General features: G+C 33.6%; 1 protein-coding gene across 3 annotated transcripts in view; it reads left to right on the plus strand.

Moving 5' to 3' along the window:
- LOC111044570 (ATP-binding cassette sub-family A member 2) overlaps window positions 1-19,674 on the plus strand; it is a 149,398-nt gene that overhangs the window by 82,593 nt on the left and 47,131 nt on the right. For all 3 annotated transcript variants that reach the window (XM_039424783.1, XM_039424785.1, XM_039424784.1), the window contains 4 exons: window positions 1,849-1,937; window positions 11,087-11,222; window positions 12,762-12,937; window positions 15,288-15,465. In XM_039424783.1, the coding sequence (XP_039280717.1) occupies window positions 1,849-1,937; window positions 11,087-11,222; window positions 12,762-12,937; window positions 15,288-15,465 (579 nt within the window). The remainder of the gene's footprint in view (window positions 1-1,848; window positions 1,938-11,086; window positions 11,223-12,761; window positions 12,938-15,287; window positions 15,466-19,674) is intronic.

Genomic DNA, 19,674 nt, shown 5'->3' on the forward strand with positions numbered 1-19,674 from the left:
AGTGCTTATAATAGACAATGAGAATAATTATTATTCTCATATATATATTGTTTATTTTTCTGTGTGGCGAAAAATTACGTTCTCACAATGGGCAAAAATGTTTTTCCGGCTCTCAATCTTTTCTAGTCCTCGGCCTACGGCCTCGGACTTGAAAACCGATTTCGAGCCAGAAAAGTCTCATTTTCGGCCCTAGGTGCGAAATATACTATTACGCCCGAGCCGTAGGCGAGGGCGGAATGGCTTCTTGAGTGCAGCAGAGGAACTTTGCGCACGTATTTCACCTTAAGTTCTTCCTACAGTTACCATTGAATATGAAAAGTGGGTAATTATGGGTAAAATTGCCTGAAATGCATCAAATGTTTTTCTGTGTAATTTTTTTATTGATAAAAACCTTAATTTATTGTCAAATTGAATAAAAATGTTGTCCTTGGTTATAATATATAATGTAATAATTAGCGCGTTGTGCTTCGTTGCACCTCTGCTCACTATAGCAGCCCAGTCACTGTTACCAACTTCATTTTGATTTTGCTGCACTGTTGCTCCATATAACCTACTAAGTATTTTGCGTTGCCATGTTGCAAATCTGGAGTGCAGAAAAATTTTTCCCGCACTAGAGCGGAAAAGTGATTCTTTGCGTTCTGTAATCAGTGCAGCAATGGCCACTTTTCAACGTAACTGTAGGAAAATATAATTCCCAAAAGTTCAAATGGGATTATTCATACTCAATCGGTCTGAATGGGAATAGCCCAATTAGAACTCATGATAATTATACTTTCATTGTTCACTTTCACTGTCGTGTGCGAATCCAGCTTTATTTGTATTAGTTGATTAATTCTTCGCTGTATGCAAATCATTGGCATTCAGAGAAATTATTATTATTATTATTATTATTATTATCTCTACTTAGTCCACAAGTGATTTGGCAATGGAGCGTAGTTGGAGAAGGATAGAGCTATCAGCTTTGTCCGATAATGGACAAGGATAGCAAATCAATGTTAACCTGGTTAGTGGGTTCAAATCCCGCCAGCATGGACGTTCTATCATCTCATTCCATTGCCTATGCACTTGAAATATGCTTATGTTGGCATCTTCCGCAATGAAAAAACGGATTGATAACTCACATGATACTATACATATACAACATAGTATAATGTGTATTTGGACTGTGATTTTTATAAAAGTATTTACATAACCTCATTTGGACTATTTTTATCAATATTAAGGAGAGAAGCAGTTTTGGGTTTATCCTGTTGATTCTCTCCTGTGGAATGGAATAAATAATACATAAATAAATTTCTTTAAGTTTAGTATTTCTGAATGATTAAATAAATAAAATAAATAAAATAAATAAAATAAATAAAATAAATAAAATAAATAAAATAAATAAAATAAATAAAATAAATAAAATAAATAAAATAAATAAAATAAATAAAATAATAAATAAAATAAATAAAATAAATAAAATAATAAAATAAATAAAATAAAAAAATAAATAAAATAAAAAAATAAATAAAATAAAAAAATAAAATAAATAGATAAAATAGATAAAATAGATAAAATAGATAAAATAGATAAAATAGATAAAATAGATAAAATAGATAAAATAGATAAAATAGATAAAATAGATAAAATAGATAAAATAGATAAAATAAATAAAATAAATAAAATAAATAAAATAAAATAAAATAATAAAATAAATAAATGAACATTTTTCAGATGAAATGCAAAACCGTACTTTGTATTATATGTATTACATATAGCCTACTTTGTATTTGTTTCTAGTTATACTTTATTCTTTTTATTAAATTGAATTAGTTTCTCAAAAACCAATTGTTTATTCTATTACAGTTATCATCCCATGACGTTATGTTCAACCTGACTGGAAGCAATATATCGGATTGGATTCTGAAAACTTGGAAGCAGTATCAGAAAACGAGGTAATGCTTTATTTTATCATATTTTTTATCTTCAAATTAGTTAAAAATAATCTTACGCTTAGTGATTTTGTATTTTGGCGAACTAAAGCTTCTTTCTTTCCAGTTGAGTTCTCAAATCGAACATCCATTTCCTGTATGTCTCCCAATATCACTATTTGCTATTAGAAAAAACGACTAGCAGTCAGATATGTAATATTTTTGGCAAATTGAAGGAGCCTGAAAGTTATGGAAGAGGACTATTCAAGTCTGATATAAACCACAGATATGTAATATCTGACTGCTAGTCGTTTTTTCTAATAGCAAAAAGTGATTTAATAATAAGCAGTTCATGATGGAAAACAACATTGAAGTCTCCCAATATGTTGATATTTTTCCAAATATTTTGGAGAAGAGCTGTTTTGGGCTGCTGTGCTAGAGCATAGTGGAGCGGCGAAGGTAGAGGGTAGCGGAGAAGGTTGCTGAGAGCTTTGAAAATAATTCATTTATCTAGAAATGTATCAGCTTCCTTCTACCTTCTACCCTACCTTCGCCGCTCCTCTATGCTCTGACACATTTGAATACACATGCATTACTTTTCAATATTCGGCTACCTTCTCCGTTACCCTCCACCTTCGCCGCTCCATTAAGTTTAAGACGCTGTTTAATGACCCTGTCATTCTGGTAGAGAGTTGATGGGAAGGATATTTTGAATATTTTTGAACATTGATATGCCCAAAGCTCCGCAAATTTATATAGATGCAAAAAATATTATCTATAGTTATTCCAAATTGATTTTTTATATCATATACAGTAGTTCAATAATAATTTTCTTAGTCTATATTATGTAAATTCATCTATAATTTTGCTGTATTGTAAATTATTGTGTATAAGCCAGTATATATTGTAATCTACATAAATAAAGTATTCAATCAATCAATCATCATATTTAAAAGCCTGTTGCTCTCTTCCAATCATTGCTATTGTAATCTGCATTAATAAAGCACTCAATCAATAATAATTATATGATTTGTGATTGGTTTAATAAATCAATAAAAATATATTCTGATTATCATCTTTGGAGAGATTTTACTTTCCTTGCCCTATTACCATAGGTAAGGAAAGTATTGCTTTCCGAAAAAAATTAAGGTACCTCAATTTGTAAATTTCTATACGTTTCAAGGTCCCCTGAGTCCAAAAAAGTGGTTTTTGGGTATAAATTCATACATTACATATTTTTTTCATATATTTTCAATAATATAACAATATTCAGTGTTTACAAAAATGATACCTCACTATATAATATATGTGTCGAGGTTATCATCAAATTAATATTAATTTATGCTACAACAGATAATACAAAAATTCCAAAAATCTAAAACTATATCTATTACCCTAAGCATCACCTAGTACAAAGATACTAAACCGAGGTACTATTTTCTACTTATAAATTACCTTATTTAAAAAAGAATATTGCTTAAATCTAAATCCTACTTACTATTAGTTCCTCACTACTTTGTATCCCAATGCTGAATAACCAATGTCTAATTTTTCTTTTGAACCTATTGAAATTTTCCTCTCCTTTGATTTCTAATGGTATTCTATTAGATATTGTAGGCCCTAAATATCCTAGTGATCTTTGCCCAAACGCTGTATTCATTCTTGGTACTTCTTGATTGTAACGTTCTCTTATTCTAGTATTATGGCTATGATTTATGATATGGTTCCTATTTTGATGTTTTTTCATATACCCTAATAACAACAATATATACAATTGCCTAACGCTGAGTACTCTATTTTCTATAAATAATTCTACAGTTGAAAACTGGATTTCCCTGTTTCCCATTATTTTCAAAATGCGTTTTTGAGTTTTAAATAATGGATCTATAAAACTGAAGTTAGCTGCACCCCAAACTAACAGACCGTACCTTAAAAGAGATTCAACTAATGTTAAGTATACAGTTTTTAACATTTCTTTGTCTATGATACGCCTTAATTGATAGAATTTGTATATAAGCTTCCTTATTTTGGCAGTTGTATATGTTATGTGTTTGTTCCATTTCAATGAATCATCTACTATTATTCCTAAATACTTTATATTGTCAGAGCGTTCTATTAGTGGGCAATTACAATTATTGTTACAATTTCTATCACAATTATGGAGCTTCATTGTTGTCATGTGTGGTTTTGTGCTATTTGTTAAAGAAAAAGCTAAAAATTTTGTTTTTTCTGAATTCAATGACAATAAGTTATTTCTTAACCAACTAGTGATTTTTGTGAGTTCTATCTCTGCTGTTTGGAACACTTCTTCCCAGTTTTTTCCTTGAAAAAGGAGTGCTGTATCGTCAGCAAAGGCTATAACTCTACCTTGAATTTGAATGGAGCACAACTCATTTGCAAAGATCGAATACAAAATTGGTCCTAAAACTGTTCCTTGAGGTATTCCAAACTTCATGGAACCCTCTGCACTCATATGGTTCTCAACCTTTGTTTTTTGCTGTCGATTGCTGAGGTAGGATCTGAACCATTCAAGTGGCACTCCTCTTATACCTATTGCCTCAAGCTTTTTTATTAATAAGTCATGGGAAACAGAGTCGAAGGCCTTTGCTAAATCTAAAAACACTGCTAGACATTTATTCTTTTCCTCTAAATTGCTAGTTACAAATTTTGATAATTCTAGTACAGCTAATTCTGTACTTATACCTTTGCGGAAGCCAAATTGGTTAGGAGAAAGTATATTATTAATTTCTAAAAAGCTTATTAATCTTGATTTAACTAGTTTTTCTAAAATTTTTGATACATTGCTAATCAGTGAAATAGGTCTATAATTACTAATAATTAGTTTATCGCCTGCTTTATGTATAGGTCTGACACAGATTTGCTTCATTGCTCTTGGAAAAGTACCATATAACAAGCTCAGATTAAAAATATGAGTTAAAGGCTTAGAAATTAAATCTTTTATTCCTTTCAAGGTCCTGTTATCTAATCCATCTAGGCCTGGTGCACTATTGATGTGTAAAGAATCAATTGTGTTTATTATTTCCTTTTCAACTATGGGGAAAAGAAACATATTACTCTGTACATGCAATTCTGGTACATTATCTGCTATAATTTCGTTAATATTTTTATTCAGACTCTCAGATATTTTGTTAGCCATACTCTCTCCAATATTAACAAAGAAATCATTTACATGATTCAATAGTTCTCTAGGATTATCTTTCAGTGTGACTATGTCACCATTAATTTTCAAAGCATTCAGTTGTATATCCTTTTTCTGATCTGAATCTGTAGCATCCTTGATTATTTTCCATGTCTTCCTTACATCATTGTTTGCTTCATTTAGTTGCATCTTGAAATAATTTTCTTTTGTAGTTTGGATGAGTGACGTCAGTGTATTTCTGTATCTTCGGTAGTAGTTAGCGAGTTCTCCGTTCTCTGGGTCCAGCTTCCTTCTTCTATTTAGAGAATCCCTTGTTCTTATAGCTGAGATAAGTCCTCGTGTTATCCATGGTTTTATGCTCTTGATCCTCTTCTTTTGTCTGTAATGATGTGTATTGCTCTCCATATGTTTTTGTAGAATTTCTAGGAACTTTTCGTAAGCTGAGTCTGTGTTATTTGACTCAAAAACCTCCGTCCATTGTTCCACTCGCAGTCCTCTCCTCAAGCCGTTCAAGTTGACAGATTTACAGTTAGTTGAGAGTTGACAGTTAGTTGAGCTCTGTTCATCCCCATTTGTTCTGTCTAACTGATGTTCTTCCAGTCCAAGAATTGTAATGAAGTGGTCTGTGATACTCGAGTGATACACGATTGGATGGATTTTACTTTTACAGTTGGTCAATATATGATCCAAACAAGAAGACGTTCCCGCTGTTACTCTGGTAGCCTTTTTAATGCAGTTCTTCAAACCGTGTTCACTCAATAAGTCGTAATAATCATCAAGTTGATAATGCTGATGTGGCTGTAGCGTATTAATGTTGAAGTCTCCTGCGCAAATAATAAGTTGACCTCTCAGTCTACCAAGCACTGTTTCAAAGTCCTCTAAAAACTCTGTTATGCTGGCGTAGGAAGGTGATCTGTACACTGCTAATATATTATATCTCTCCTTTGATGTTTGAAGTCGTAGATGAAGAACGTTGGCCTGTCTGATATTTAGTTCTACCGATTGTACATTGAGATTTTCCTTTGCATATACAATTACTCCATCATTTTGAGTACGATTATTCAAAGAGTGAAAAATATTGTAGTCCTTCAGTTGCTTCTGTGTATAATCTCTTTTGATCCAGCATTCTGTTAGTATTATTATATCGAAATCATGGGACATATCCTGTAGTTGAATCATCAGGTCATCGAAGTTCTTCCTAATACTTCTGATATTGAGAGAAAATACAGTTATATTAGAGTGTTGAAGAGCAACGTGGAGTTGTTGTTTATCCTCAATCACACTGTCCTCTATCTCATCCACGGAATCAAGTTCATTTGCCACATCCAGCACGTTATTATTACTCATCATCATGCTTATTCATACGCACCCCTCCATGCTTGTTCTCCTCTATTTTCCTCTGCCATCTCATTATATATTTATCATCAAAGCTTAATGTGTTTTTTATAAGCAATGATATGAGATCATTCTCCGCTGTTGTTAGATAGTTGAAACTATGAGTGTGCCTACTGAGTGCTACAATCACATGACTTTCACTGTTATAGATCTCTAGATCCTTTGAATTTGTCCTCACTAGAATAACATTTCTATAAGTAAGACCTTGTGCTTCGTGTATCGTGTGAATTTTTATTGTTTTATCAATCCTGTCACCTAGTAACTCTTGAATAATTTTTTTCTCATTCTGCGTGTATGTTAATACAAGTGTTTCTGGATCAAGCTGTGGAAGACCGCCGTTAAAGATGGTCTTCCTAATTGAGCGAAGAGTTCCACTAGTTGTTTCAATTTTACCATAGAATTTGGATAGTGCGCAGCATACATCGATCGGACATCTTCTAGTTAAAGTCACTTTCCGTGTGGGCTCACAAAAAACTGAAGGATGAGACCATCTAACTTTCAGTCCACTCCTTTCGATGTAAGGAATCTGTTTAGAATCACCAAGTAGGAAAACTTCGGAGCATCCTGATAATTTCGCAATGAAACCAATGTAGCCAGCATGCATCAGTACAGCCTCATCTATAAAGACACGATGATATTTCTTGCCCACTCCATTTATAATGAAAGATGAGACGGTTCTGTAATCTGATCTTATTATCTTTCTACAGTAATCCTTACCGTACTTATGAATGACAGCCTCTCTGATGTCTTTGATTCCTGCTCTTGTTTGACTGAGAACTAAATCTATTCCTGGTTTATGCTGGTTCAGTATTTCAAACGTCTTTCCACACCCTGGCACACCATCTATCCACGTAATATTAGGAAGACTTGAAGCAGAAATGTCAATTGATGATATTTTCTGATACAGCTCACCGTTTAACATGAGTTGTGTATCTCTACTAACAAGAATGTATTTTTCTTTTGTTAAGAATCTTTTATTACTCTCGTTGAATTCCACGTAGGTTCCTTCGTTATCCAAGCAGAAGCCCATTCTATAACTTTTCCTAGTTGGCCATAGAAATGTTCTTAGATTATTATCATAAATATTCATCTCTTTACGCTTTATCTCTATTAGGTACGAATAAGAGCTCAATAAGTTTTTTTTGTAATGTTAGTCAGAATTTCATTGTAAATAATAGAATTTATCTGATCATGTTGACACAGAAGATTTCTGAGCTCCAGCATACTATTTATAAATTCATGTTTGGGTGGTTTTTCAGGTAAGTATCCCGTTGGACATGGTTTCTCATTGTTTTTCTCTTCTGGAATATTTAAAAATGTAAGATTATTTATACCCTTGTAGTAAAACACATATTTAATGTGTTTTGTTGCCAAGACAGTACTTAAGAGATCAATACAAGATACATCAGCCATGGTTCCAAAAAAATCAATTCCAACTGTCAGAGCTTGTTTATCTGAAGCCCATTCATCGATCATAGATAGTAATATTTTTAGATTGGAAAGCAAGTTACTATTATCTGTCAATAAAAACAAATTGAGTATTTTCAATGTCTCGTCGAATTTCACCGACGCATCAATTTGCTTTGTTTGTGAAAATATAGTAGTTAGACTATTGAAGTAATCAATGCTCATACATTTCCTATTTACTACGGTAGCAATGCCCTTGGAAATATTTACTTTTCCGTTTTTTACGCTGGCGAAGGAAATATTCAGGTCAGTGTAGCCTCCAAAATTAAATACGAGTGATGTCCTACTTTTTGATCTTTGTTGAACTCTATATGTATAATTCAAATTACCTAAAATTCATTAATATCCATCACAATATTTCCAGTCTGATTTATTATTTTTTGAGAACAATATATATTTTTAAACAATCCCATAATTAGTCTTTTCAATCAATTGCTGCAATGATTTCTGGTGGCTAGGACATTGTGGATCGTGAACTTTATGATTTGATGGCTTTTTGTTCTTCTTACAATTGCTACATATTGCTTCCTTGGCGGTATTTGGACAATCTTTAGTACTATGATCTTCAGCACAGTGACCGCAGACTTCACTTTCTTTTTTGCAATACTTTGAAACGTGACCAAAGCACTGGCACTTGAAGCACCGTTGAACCGAAATAAAGTCATTTAACCTGCAAGAAGTCATGTCGACAAAGACTCGTTTCCTATTTATTAGAATTCTTCTTATCTCGGGCTCACATTCAATGATCCAATGAACTACTTCCTTGTTCTTTGGTCCAACCTTGTAGAGAGGCTTACATCCGTTTAAAAATGATTCTTTTCCTAGTTCAGAGATAGCAAAGTTTTTGTTGAAAATACTCTCGGCTAGTTCCTCTTTGCTTAAATCACTAGGGACATCGTAAATTATTAAACGTGGCTTCCTATTCTGTGGTTCAACTATTTTCAAATTTTTCATATTTCCAGTCTTCAACGCCTCATTTTCAATGATTTTCTTCTTGTCCTCTTCCGAATTCAGAAAAATCATGAGGCCACCTCCTCTAACATTCACGGTCTTTTTAACTCTAATATCGTCTTTGTTTTTGATATTCTCCCGCAATACATTTTTAATAATTCTACTGTTTTCCACTTCGTTCAGGACTGGTTTGACTGGCTGCAACATAACTATATGCTCCTGTGGTTGTAGTTTCCTAACATTGTTCCCTGCAACTTTATTGTCCTTCAATTTTCCTGGCAACTGCACCATATCAGCATAGCTTAACATAGGCCTACTTTCACTTTGTTTCATAGTGTCTACCGCCTTATTTATATTTTTAAGGGACTCCTGAATACCCTTATTAGTGTTTCCGAGCCCTGCCGCTAGCTGTGAAATTGTCACTGACCTTGTTTCTAGTTTGACGATTGTTTCCGACAATTCATTAGTCATTGAAATAAATCTGTCGAAATCAGCCCTCAGAACTTTTCTTTTTTCATATTCCGCTTCCGCCCATAGATTAAGTTCGTGCTTTATCTGCTTTAAAAGTTCATAATCCTTTGAAAATTCATTGCTGATTACCTTTGATGTAGATTGCTCTGCTGGTTTCTCCATTGTAGGGGACTCCTGGACCTGTCCTGAAGATGATGATTGCTCCTGCTCTTCTCCCACTTCCTCGAATTCCGGAATTAATCCATATGGCGCCCTGACCGGTGATCTCATACGTAACGTAACGGATGGATTCACTAGTCTATCAGCTATAACTCACTTTTGCAATAATCACAACACAATTGTTATTATGTTCCGCAGCTCTAAACAACGATGTTTACTACTCGGCGTCTCAATTAAGAATGAATGAATGTATTGGTCTGTATGTGTGTGTGTGTGTGGTGTGTGTGTGTGTGTGTGTGTGTGGTGGTGTGTGTGTGTGTGTGTGTGTGGTGTGTGTGTGTGTGTGTGTGTGTGTGTGTGTGTGTGTGTGTGTGGTGTGGTGTGTGTGTGTGTGGTTGTGTGTGTGTGTGTGTGTGTGTGGTGTGTGTGTGTGGTGTGTGTGTGTGTGTGTGTGTGTGTGTGTGTGTGGTGTGTGGTGTGTGTGGTGTGTGGTGTGTGTGTGTGTGTGTGTGTGTGTGTGTGTATGAGTGTATGTGCGTCTGTGTACACGATATCTCATCTCCCAATTAACGGAATGACTTGAAATTTGGAACTTAAGGTCCTTACACTATAAGTATCCGAGGCGAACAATTTCGATCCAATGCGATTCAAGATGGCGGCTAAAATGGCGAAAATGTTGTCAAAAATAGGGTTTTACGCGATTTTCTCGAAAACGGCTCCAACGATTTTGATCAAATTCATACCTAAAGAAGTCATTGATAAGCTCTATGAACTGCCACAAGTCCTATATCTGTAAAAATTTCAGGAGCTCCGCCCCATCTATGCAAAGTTTGATTTTAGATTCCCAATTATCAGGCTTCAGATACAATTTAAACAAAAAATTTCGAGTGGAAAAGATTTAGCATGAGAATCTCTAAAATTAATGTTCAATAACATTTCCACCTAAAATTGAAAATAAGCTCGAAATTTGAAAAAATGTGATTATTTCAATTGCTAACTGTTGACAACTGTTGATTCTATTCAATCATTCACTATGAAGAGATAGCAGACCTCGTGTGTTTCCAGCGTTATTGTCCTGTCACCAGCTGGCTTGGATCTTTTAATAGTAGTAGACTTGAGATGCGCGGGAACACTAGCGTCAATTTTCGTAATAGGTGATCAATTTTCATAACGGCAAGGAAAGTTGTGTGAGTGCGCCACACCAGATTTTTTATTTTGTTTCTTATTTTATGTATAAGCCAGTATATATATATATTGTAATCTACATAAATAAAGTACTCAATCAATCAATCAATCATCATATTTAAAAGCCTGATGCTCTCTTCCAATCATTGCTATTGTAATTTGCATAAATAAAGCACTCAATCAATAATAATTATATGATTTGAGGTTGGTTTAATAAATCAATAAAAATATATTCTGCTTATCATCTTTGGAGAGATTTTTATTTTGTTTCTTAATTTATATTATAATCTTATTGATGTTTCTTATATCATCTGCATCAGAATAATGTCTGTAAATTTCCGTTTTATTAAATTTCTATTCAATTTGTTTTACTATTCATTTGCAGAATGGGAGGTTATTCGTCAGGTTTTGAGTCACCCGTGCCTGTAGTAGAATTCAAGTCAACCAATATTTCACCCATGGCTCATCACTTGACTCAGAACCCCTACGTGGACATTCACTATAAAACTAATAATGTCAAGGTGAGTATCAACAATATTACACAACATTTACTCATTCCAATCAAGTTGTTATTTTTTCTTGTACAAAGAGTGTTTCATAAACGTGTGTCCTCAGAACTACCAAAATATATTTTACACACTAACAGCTCATTTTTTTATTTCGTGGTCCAGTATTTTTCAAACTTTATCACGCCATTAAGACTTTCTCTTTTTTCAATTGCGGATGATGCCCGCATGAGCTTTTTGCTTGTGCGTGGGTAATGGGAAGTCCGAGGGTAAGTTATGAGATGATGAAATGTCCATGCCTAATCGATGGGATTCGAACCCGCGACCATGTATTACTAGCAGATTAAAGGGTGCAACGCCATAGTCAACTCGGCTATCTGGCCGGCGATTTCTATTTTATTCAACTCTTGTTTATTCTTTTCTGAAAGCCAGTCCCAGTCTTGTATACAATATTACGTAGTTCACGGCTGCTTGTCTCATTCTTCTCAGTCTAAGGCCCGGTTGCACAACATACGGTTAAATTTTAACCGTCAAACGTAATTTTGTACGGACTATGATACCTGCCAAAGATAAGAAGTTTGAGTGCCGGTTGCACAACAGCCGGTTAAATTTTAACCGTGATTAATTTTACGAGAACCAATCAGAGATGGCGTGTTTGAAAAGACGGCTTGAAAGACGGAAAGACGAGACTCTCTTTTCCCATATGGCGTTTTTGAAAAGACGGCTTCTCTGATTGGTTCTCGTGGAATTAATCACGGTTAAAATTTAACCGGCTGTTGTGCAACCGGCACTCAAACTTCTTATCTTTGGCTTGATAACTTCTTATCTTCAGTTGAGTATGTGATAATCTATGGTAATAGTTAAACTATACTCCGTACAAAATTACGTTTGAATATGCGGCGCAGAGAAACGGAGGGAGATCAGCCAATTACAATGATGGATTGAGACATAGGTGGAAGCGCAGTTGCCAATTTGTCTATTATAATCAGTCGAGTCAGTGCTTACAGAGAGGAAACTTCGTTAGTTCAACATGAGCACTTGAATTCTCACTAGAAATTAGAGAACGCTGGCCGGTTCAGAACGACAACATCGCCGCCGTTGTATCCCTAACGCTCTATGCCTTCTCTGCTGCGCATGCCCATCCCAAGTCAAAAGTAATTTTGTACAGGGTATAGTTATCCTATTATACTGTACTGTTGGCTATCTGTATTATAATAATTAAGAGCTGTTTGCAAAAAAGCCTGTCAATTTTCAATCGTGATTAATCTCACGAGAACCAATCAAAGAAGCTTTCTTTTCAAAAAAACCTTCTTCGATTGGTTTTTTCATGATCAAAATTCAACAGGATATTGTGAAGAGTTGGAGAATTGTTTATTTTAAGTATTGCGTTGTATTGATATTTTTTTATTGTTATTTTGTGATGGTTGATGTGATTTGATGTTGATTGACATTAATCTATTTTTATAGACAATAAACTACAGTATTATGAATTTTGAATTACAGGTATGGTTAGTTTTCACAATAAACTACAGTCATTTGAATTTGTAATTCCAGGTTTGGTTCAACAACAAGGGCTGGGCGTCTTCCGTTTCTTATATGAATGCCATCAACAACGTGATTCTGCGCAGTAATCTGCCCGCCAACCAGTCACATCTGGCGCACCAGTATGGCATCAGAGCCATCAATCATCCCATGAACTTCACCGAAAAACAGATGAACATCGAACTAATGTCAGTACACTCACCAACTTACATTATTCATACAAACATACTCTGGATCACCTAATTTCTACATTTTCTCCTTTTAGCAAGCTTATAAGGAGGAAAGATGCACTAATAGTGAAATTGTTATTGTTCGCTGTCACGTTTATTTCCTAGTAGAACGTTTATTCTCATTTATCTCTCAGGACCAGAGCTTATTGAGCGTTTTTAGAGTTGTCAGAGCAGGAAGCTCTCCGATTGTCTGATTGGGTTGTCGCCTGAAAAATGCCTAATATGGTCTGGCCCTTACTGAACGAGCTGTTACTAGTTTTCTAATTATAATGCAATAGGGGAGGCATAATATGTATGCCCACATATAAATTCCCACATATCAATATCAGTGAATATGTCCATTACAGTCGGAATACATAAATTATGATGTATTAATACATAAATTCTGGAGTATAGATGTATAATTCTGATGAGTTCTGAACAAGCTGTTACTAGTTTTCTAATTCAAAATTCAAATTCAAATTTATTGATTCTCAAAAAAAAATATACAACACTTTCAAGACAAAAAATATATATATATATAAGAATCTACACCTGCAAAGAAAACCTGTGCGCAGGTGTGAGTTGCAATATAAATGTTTTTCAAAAATATTCAACAAAAATGATCCAAAACAAATTTCTTGAAAAAATACAGAATAAAAACTAGTACTTAATAATAAAGAGGATACTAAAAATAAAGGAACGGAAGGAGAAAAGACGGAAAAGGCCAAGAAGAAAGAAGAAGACGAAGAAGAAGGAGAATGAAGAAGAAGAGAACGGTAAGAGGTAGGTAAGTCAACTGCTACCATGGAGTAGACGAAAATTAGTTATTTAAAACAATTTTTCCTCGATTTTATTTGCTATTATCCATTTATCTATGTCTGATCTAAGCCTTTGGTTTATGTTTGTTTTTTCAAGAATATTTAAGGGAATGTGGTTTATTAATTTATTGGAAATATAAGAAAACTGTCTCCTACACACATTCAAGTCCATTCTGACAAATTGGAAAATGTCTCGCGCGGGGCGCAAGCCCAAAAGAGATTCTCGAGGTTCAAATAAATGTTTATTTTTTATAATATATAGTACCAAATTTTTTATGAAAAGTTGTCGAACTGTTAAAACCTTGAACTCCCTGAATAAATCTCTTGTTGGAAAAAGTCTATAATGCAATAGGGGAGGCATAATATGTATGCCCACATATGAATTCCCACATATCAATATCAGTGAATATGTCCATTACAGTCGGAATACATAAATTATGATGTATTAATACATAAATTCTGGAGTATAGATGTATAATTCTGATGAGTTCTGAACAAGCTGTTACTAGTTTTCTAATTATAATGCAATGAGAGAGGCATAATATGTATGCCCACATATAAATTCCCACATATCAATATCAGTGAATATGTCCATTACAGTCGGAATACATAAATTCTTATGTATTAATACATAAATTCTTATGTATTAATACATAAATTCTGAAGTATACATTTATAATTCTGATGAGTTCTGAACAAGCTTTTACTAGTTTTCTAATATAATGCAATAGGGGAGGCATAATATGTATGCCCACATATGAATTCCCACATATCAATATCAGTGGATATGTCCATTACAGTCGGATACATAAATTCTTATGTATTAATACATAAATTCTTATGTATTAATACATAAATTCTGAAGTATACATTTATAATTCTGATGAGTTCTGAACAAGCTGTTACTAGTTTTCTAATTATAATGCAATAGGGGAGGCATAATATGTATGCCCACATATGAATTCCCACATATCAATATCAGTGGATATGTCCATTACAGTCGGAATACATAAATTATGATGTATTAATACATAAATTCTGAAGTATAAATGTATAATTCTGAAGAGTTCTAATGGGGTTTAATGGTCTTCTCATATCCAAGGCAATTTACAGCGTAGAAGAGTTTATGTCTTGATTAGTTTTGTAGGTAGTGTGTGTGTGTTTCATCATGTGATGAATGAGTTTCATCATGTGTTTCATCATGTGATGATACATTGTGTTGACTCAAATATTTTATATTGATATGTATTTCGTTTGCATTCACATTTAATTCACATAAATATGTATTAATATAGATTTTAGTATTTGATTAGTTTGTAGATTCATAATGTGTATTAATGTTAGATTTTAGTGACGATGTTCAACTGCATTATGTTTTTGTTTTGCTGTGTTGAATAAATAAAATATTCTCTTCTATTCTAAACCTAATTTAAAATAAAATATCCTTTCAATTCACATAATTTGTTAATTATTTTTCTTAATCTGTGTGATGTGTGTTGTTTTTATAGCAAGGAGAGTGGAAAATCACTGCTTCATGCCATTTCGGTGTTGTTTGCTCTGAGCTTCGTGCCCGCTTCGTTCCTGGTCTACCTGATCGAGGACAAGGTCTCCAACAGCAAGCATCTGCAGATGGCATCTGGTGTCAACCGCCTCGTCTACTGGTTGCAGGCGTACGTCTGGGATATGGTCGGTAACATTATTCCCATTATTTTCCTATCGATAATAAATCCAGTCACTCAGGCCACACGACATCTGATTTATAAAGAAAGGAATTGTCTAATTCATGTACGGGGTACACAATACACGATTGACGCCATTATCACTTATGAACTCATTAACTTGCAATTTCACCTGAAGATTCTGAACTTACAAAGGGTGGATATAGTCTTCTTCTCATTGCTTTTAATCAATTAATTTTGATATAGTAATTGAAACATATTCATCCAGTTTGTGATTCTATAGAATAGAATAGAAAAACGTATATTGAATAAATAAACTACCTTAAAGCGAACCTAAAAGAGGCTGCTTGACAAGGTACTATATATATACGAAACATGTAAATTCAAATATAAATATACATAATCAGTCAACTTTATTTTTACAAGAATTTACTTAACAGTTAAAATTATCATGATATTAACTAATTAATTGTTGGCTCAGCTCTCAAAAATCTCAAAAGAGTTGAGATTTAACCTGAACCTACATACAAAAAATAGCACGGAATGAATTACAACAATACAATACATTAGTAATGAATTACATTATGCCACATCTAAAGTGTAATTTTCAACCAAATTTTTTAAATTTCGTTTCAATAGGCGCATATTAACAAACTCAGCACAATTATCGGAAATTTCATTAAAACTTTTTTGGTACAATGTAGATTAAGGTGTTTCTGGCTAAATTATTCGAAGTAAATGGTACAACATACCTCTCATTCCTTTAAATCATATCGATTAATTTCATAACTAAATATTTTTTGCTGAAGTGATTTTCTAAAATCAAAGTAAACAGAAATATTTCTTTTATATACAAAGCATTGCCTCTTTACAAAACGTTTTCATTTGAAGAAGGCATTTATACAAAATGTTTTCATTTGAAGAAGGCATTTATTTGGCAAAAAACGCAATTCGCTGTATTGTTGGTCTAAGGAGTGTTGAAAGCTGTAAAAATAGTTTTATCGAGCTTGGAATCATGACTCTCCTTTCAATGTACATTTATTGTAACCTGGTCCATGTTAAAAAACCTAACTCTATTAACAAGACATAGCCAACATGAACATAGAACTAGAAATAGGAATAACCTAATTACCCCATACATCAGACTGCAAAAAACATTCAAAAGTTATAATTATCAACAATACTTATTATTCAATAAATTACCGACTACAATAAAAAATTTACCACAAAAAAAGTTCATATCTACAGTAGCACAATGGTTCAAAAAACAGGCTTTTTATACAATTGACGAATACCTAAGTCATAACGTGAGCATCTGACTGTTTTATATTATATTTGTATATGTATATATGTATACATATGTGTAAACTGACACTATTATAACTGATAGCAAAACTATAGCAGGTATTTTTAACGAACATTTTGTCCAAATACCTGAAATACTCTCACAGACCTGTCCTCAAATGTCACCTGACTTGGTCAGGCAATACTCCAATGAGTTCAGGGGTGAAAGGTGTTTTAAAAGTATTTTCATTAATCCCATCAATGAGAGAGAACTGTGTAAAATTGTAAATAAACTGTCATTAAATAAAAGCTCAGGGACTGATATACTTACAGCCAGAATATTAAAAGAGAATCTTCCATATCTTTCCAATGTGTTAGTGCATCTGTTCAACATTTCCATTACATCAGGTCAATTCCCTGATAGATTAAAAATTGCTAGTGTTATCCCAATATTCAAAAAAGGTGACAGGCTTTCCAAAAATAACTATCGACCAATCTCTCTTCTCCCCACCTTATCTAAAATTTTTGAAAAGCTTATCAAGAAAAGGGTATTGCATTTCCTGAATTCCAATAATTTCTTTTCAAATCAGCAGTTTGGATTTAGGGAGGGCCTAAATACAGAGTTTGCCTTGCAGCATTTTCTAAAAACTATCTATTCAGGCCTGAATAGAGGACATGGTTGCAGGGCAGCAGGTCTCTTTATTGATGTCAGCAAGGCTTTTGACACTGTAAACCATAGCCTATTGTTCCATAAGTTGTGGAGGGCGGGCATCAGGGGAATAGCTTTGGAGTGGATGAGAACATTCGTGCAGGGTAGGAAACAGGCGGTTCAGATAAAGAATGATACAAGTGATCAGTTATATATCCATCACGGAGTACCGCAAGGCTCAGTACTTGGACCCATTTTATTTCTCATCTACGTCAATGACTTGTTCAAGGGTGAATTTAGAGGTCAGTTAACTACTTTTGCTGATGACTCTGCATTGGCCTACACAAACACTCAGGATCGGCTTAGGGAGGATATTCAGCATGACCTTAATAAATTGACACTATGGTTCACCTGCAATAAGCTATCCATAAATGTCCAGAAGACCAACTACATCCTGTTTAGTCTCACTGGTACTCAGAGTTTTGCTGTTCCTCTTCGCCTTCACGACAGCAACTGCAGCCATGATTGCTGCAATTGCCCAATAGTTGGTGGTGAGACCACAATTAAATATTTGGGTCTCCTCCTTGACCATAATCTAACGTGGAAGGCCCACATCTCAAGTCTTAAAAAATCTTTACATTTTTACCTCAGGACGATGTATCAATTGAAGGGTATTTGCAATATCAACACATTAAAAGAGGTTTATTACTCTTTTGCTCATGCTAGAATTAATTATGGTTTGAGCTGCTGGGGCAGTACTTACGTCACAACTATGTCACCCATAATCAAGCTTCAAAAATCATTCATAAGGGTAGTTGCTGGAGTGGGGCCTCGTGACAGTTCTTTCCCGCTTTTCGATAGACTTGGCATCCTCCCGGTGAGACATCTATATGTATATAAGGTGCTCTCTATATTCTATTTGATAAGTATGAATGATGGCGTGTCAATAGATTATAGTGATACTGTAACTGACCCTCATCATACAAGGCAGGCTGATGAGGGTTTTATCCGGGGTGTCAGACCAAACTGCACTTTATTTAAAAAATCTTTTATTTTCCTGACTCCTAAATTTTTCAATCTTCTACCTTCTCCGATAAAAAACTTATACAATAACTGCAATAGAATACAGCTAATTAAAGGAAACCTGAAAAAATTTCTCCTCTCCTTCAGCCCTGAGAGATTGGAAGATCTTTTCAACGTCACTGTCTAAGTAAATACTTAATTGGAGCAAATACTTAAAATTGGATCCAGTACACATTTAATTCTTTTTACAAAAACAATTTAAGTATATTACCTTATAGAATAATTGGTTATAAATTATCACCATAGATATGAGGATTGTTAATTATTAAATTTGTTAAATGCATCAATGAAAATCATTAGGACCTATGAGTATACCTTATAAAATCATCTATATATCTCTAAAAGCAAATATACACTAAGATAATCATTCATTCATTGAAGATCCTCAATTTGATTAATTTAATCAAATGGCTAAATGATGTAAGCCTAATTCATTTGCCTTTGCTTTGATCTGTTTATATTATTGTTATATTTAAACTATTGGTTAACTTGGCCTGACTACCTCGATTTTTATCAGTACTTTTGTTCTTTGAATTATATTCAGGATAGATTTTTTTTTTGTATTTTTTAGTTCTTATTATATTTTATTGTATTTATTTTCTCAACTTTAATATATTTTATCTATTGTCATTATTATTTATTAATTTAAGTTTTGCTTGTTTTGAACTGTCCTTTAGTTCTGTTCGATGACAAGAATAACGATTATTGATTCATATGAAATATCCCTGAGAATTGCTGACCAAACGTAAAATCTTCCTCTACGTTTACGCAACAATAAAAGGGCAACCAAACAGAGCTTACTCCAAGTTATTGGTAGCTCGCGCGGCTCATTAATCAAAGGTTTCAGAGCATTTTAAACTGTGATGAAGATTATATACGTAATTTTGACAAAATAATATTTTTTTTGTTTCATGGACAAAAGGAGATTTCATTTTACAACATAGAATTTCCACAGTTCAAAGCATGGGTTACCTGCTAGTTATTATTAAACTATTATTATCGTTAGTTGATAGCATTAAGCTTGATGATTCCCACTTATCAGTTTCAGAGTTCAGTTAAAATATCACCCCAATGAGTTCTAATGACAAGACTCTATTCCCATTCATCCCGGCCGAGCGTGTATGAAAAGTCTTATTCGAACTTATGCGAATAATACTCTCTCTGTACCAGTCACTTTCACAGACACTGATATGTGAGAAT

The sequence above is a fragment of the Nilaparvata lugens genome, chromosome 3 (assembly GCF_014356525.2).
Source record: "Nilaparvata lugens isolate BPH chromosome 3, ASM1435652v1, whole genome shotgun sequence".
Lineage (NCBI taxonomy): Eukaryota > Metazoa > Arthropoda > Insecta > Hemiptera > Delphacidae > Nilaparvata > Nilaparvata lugens.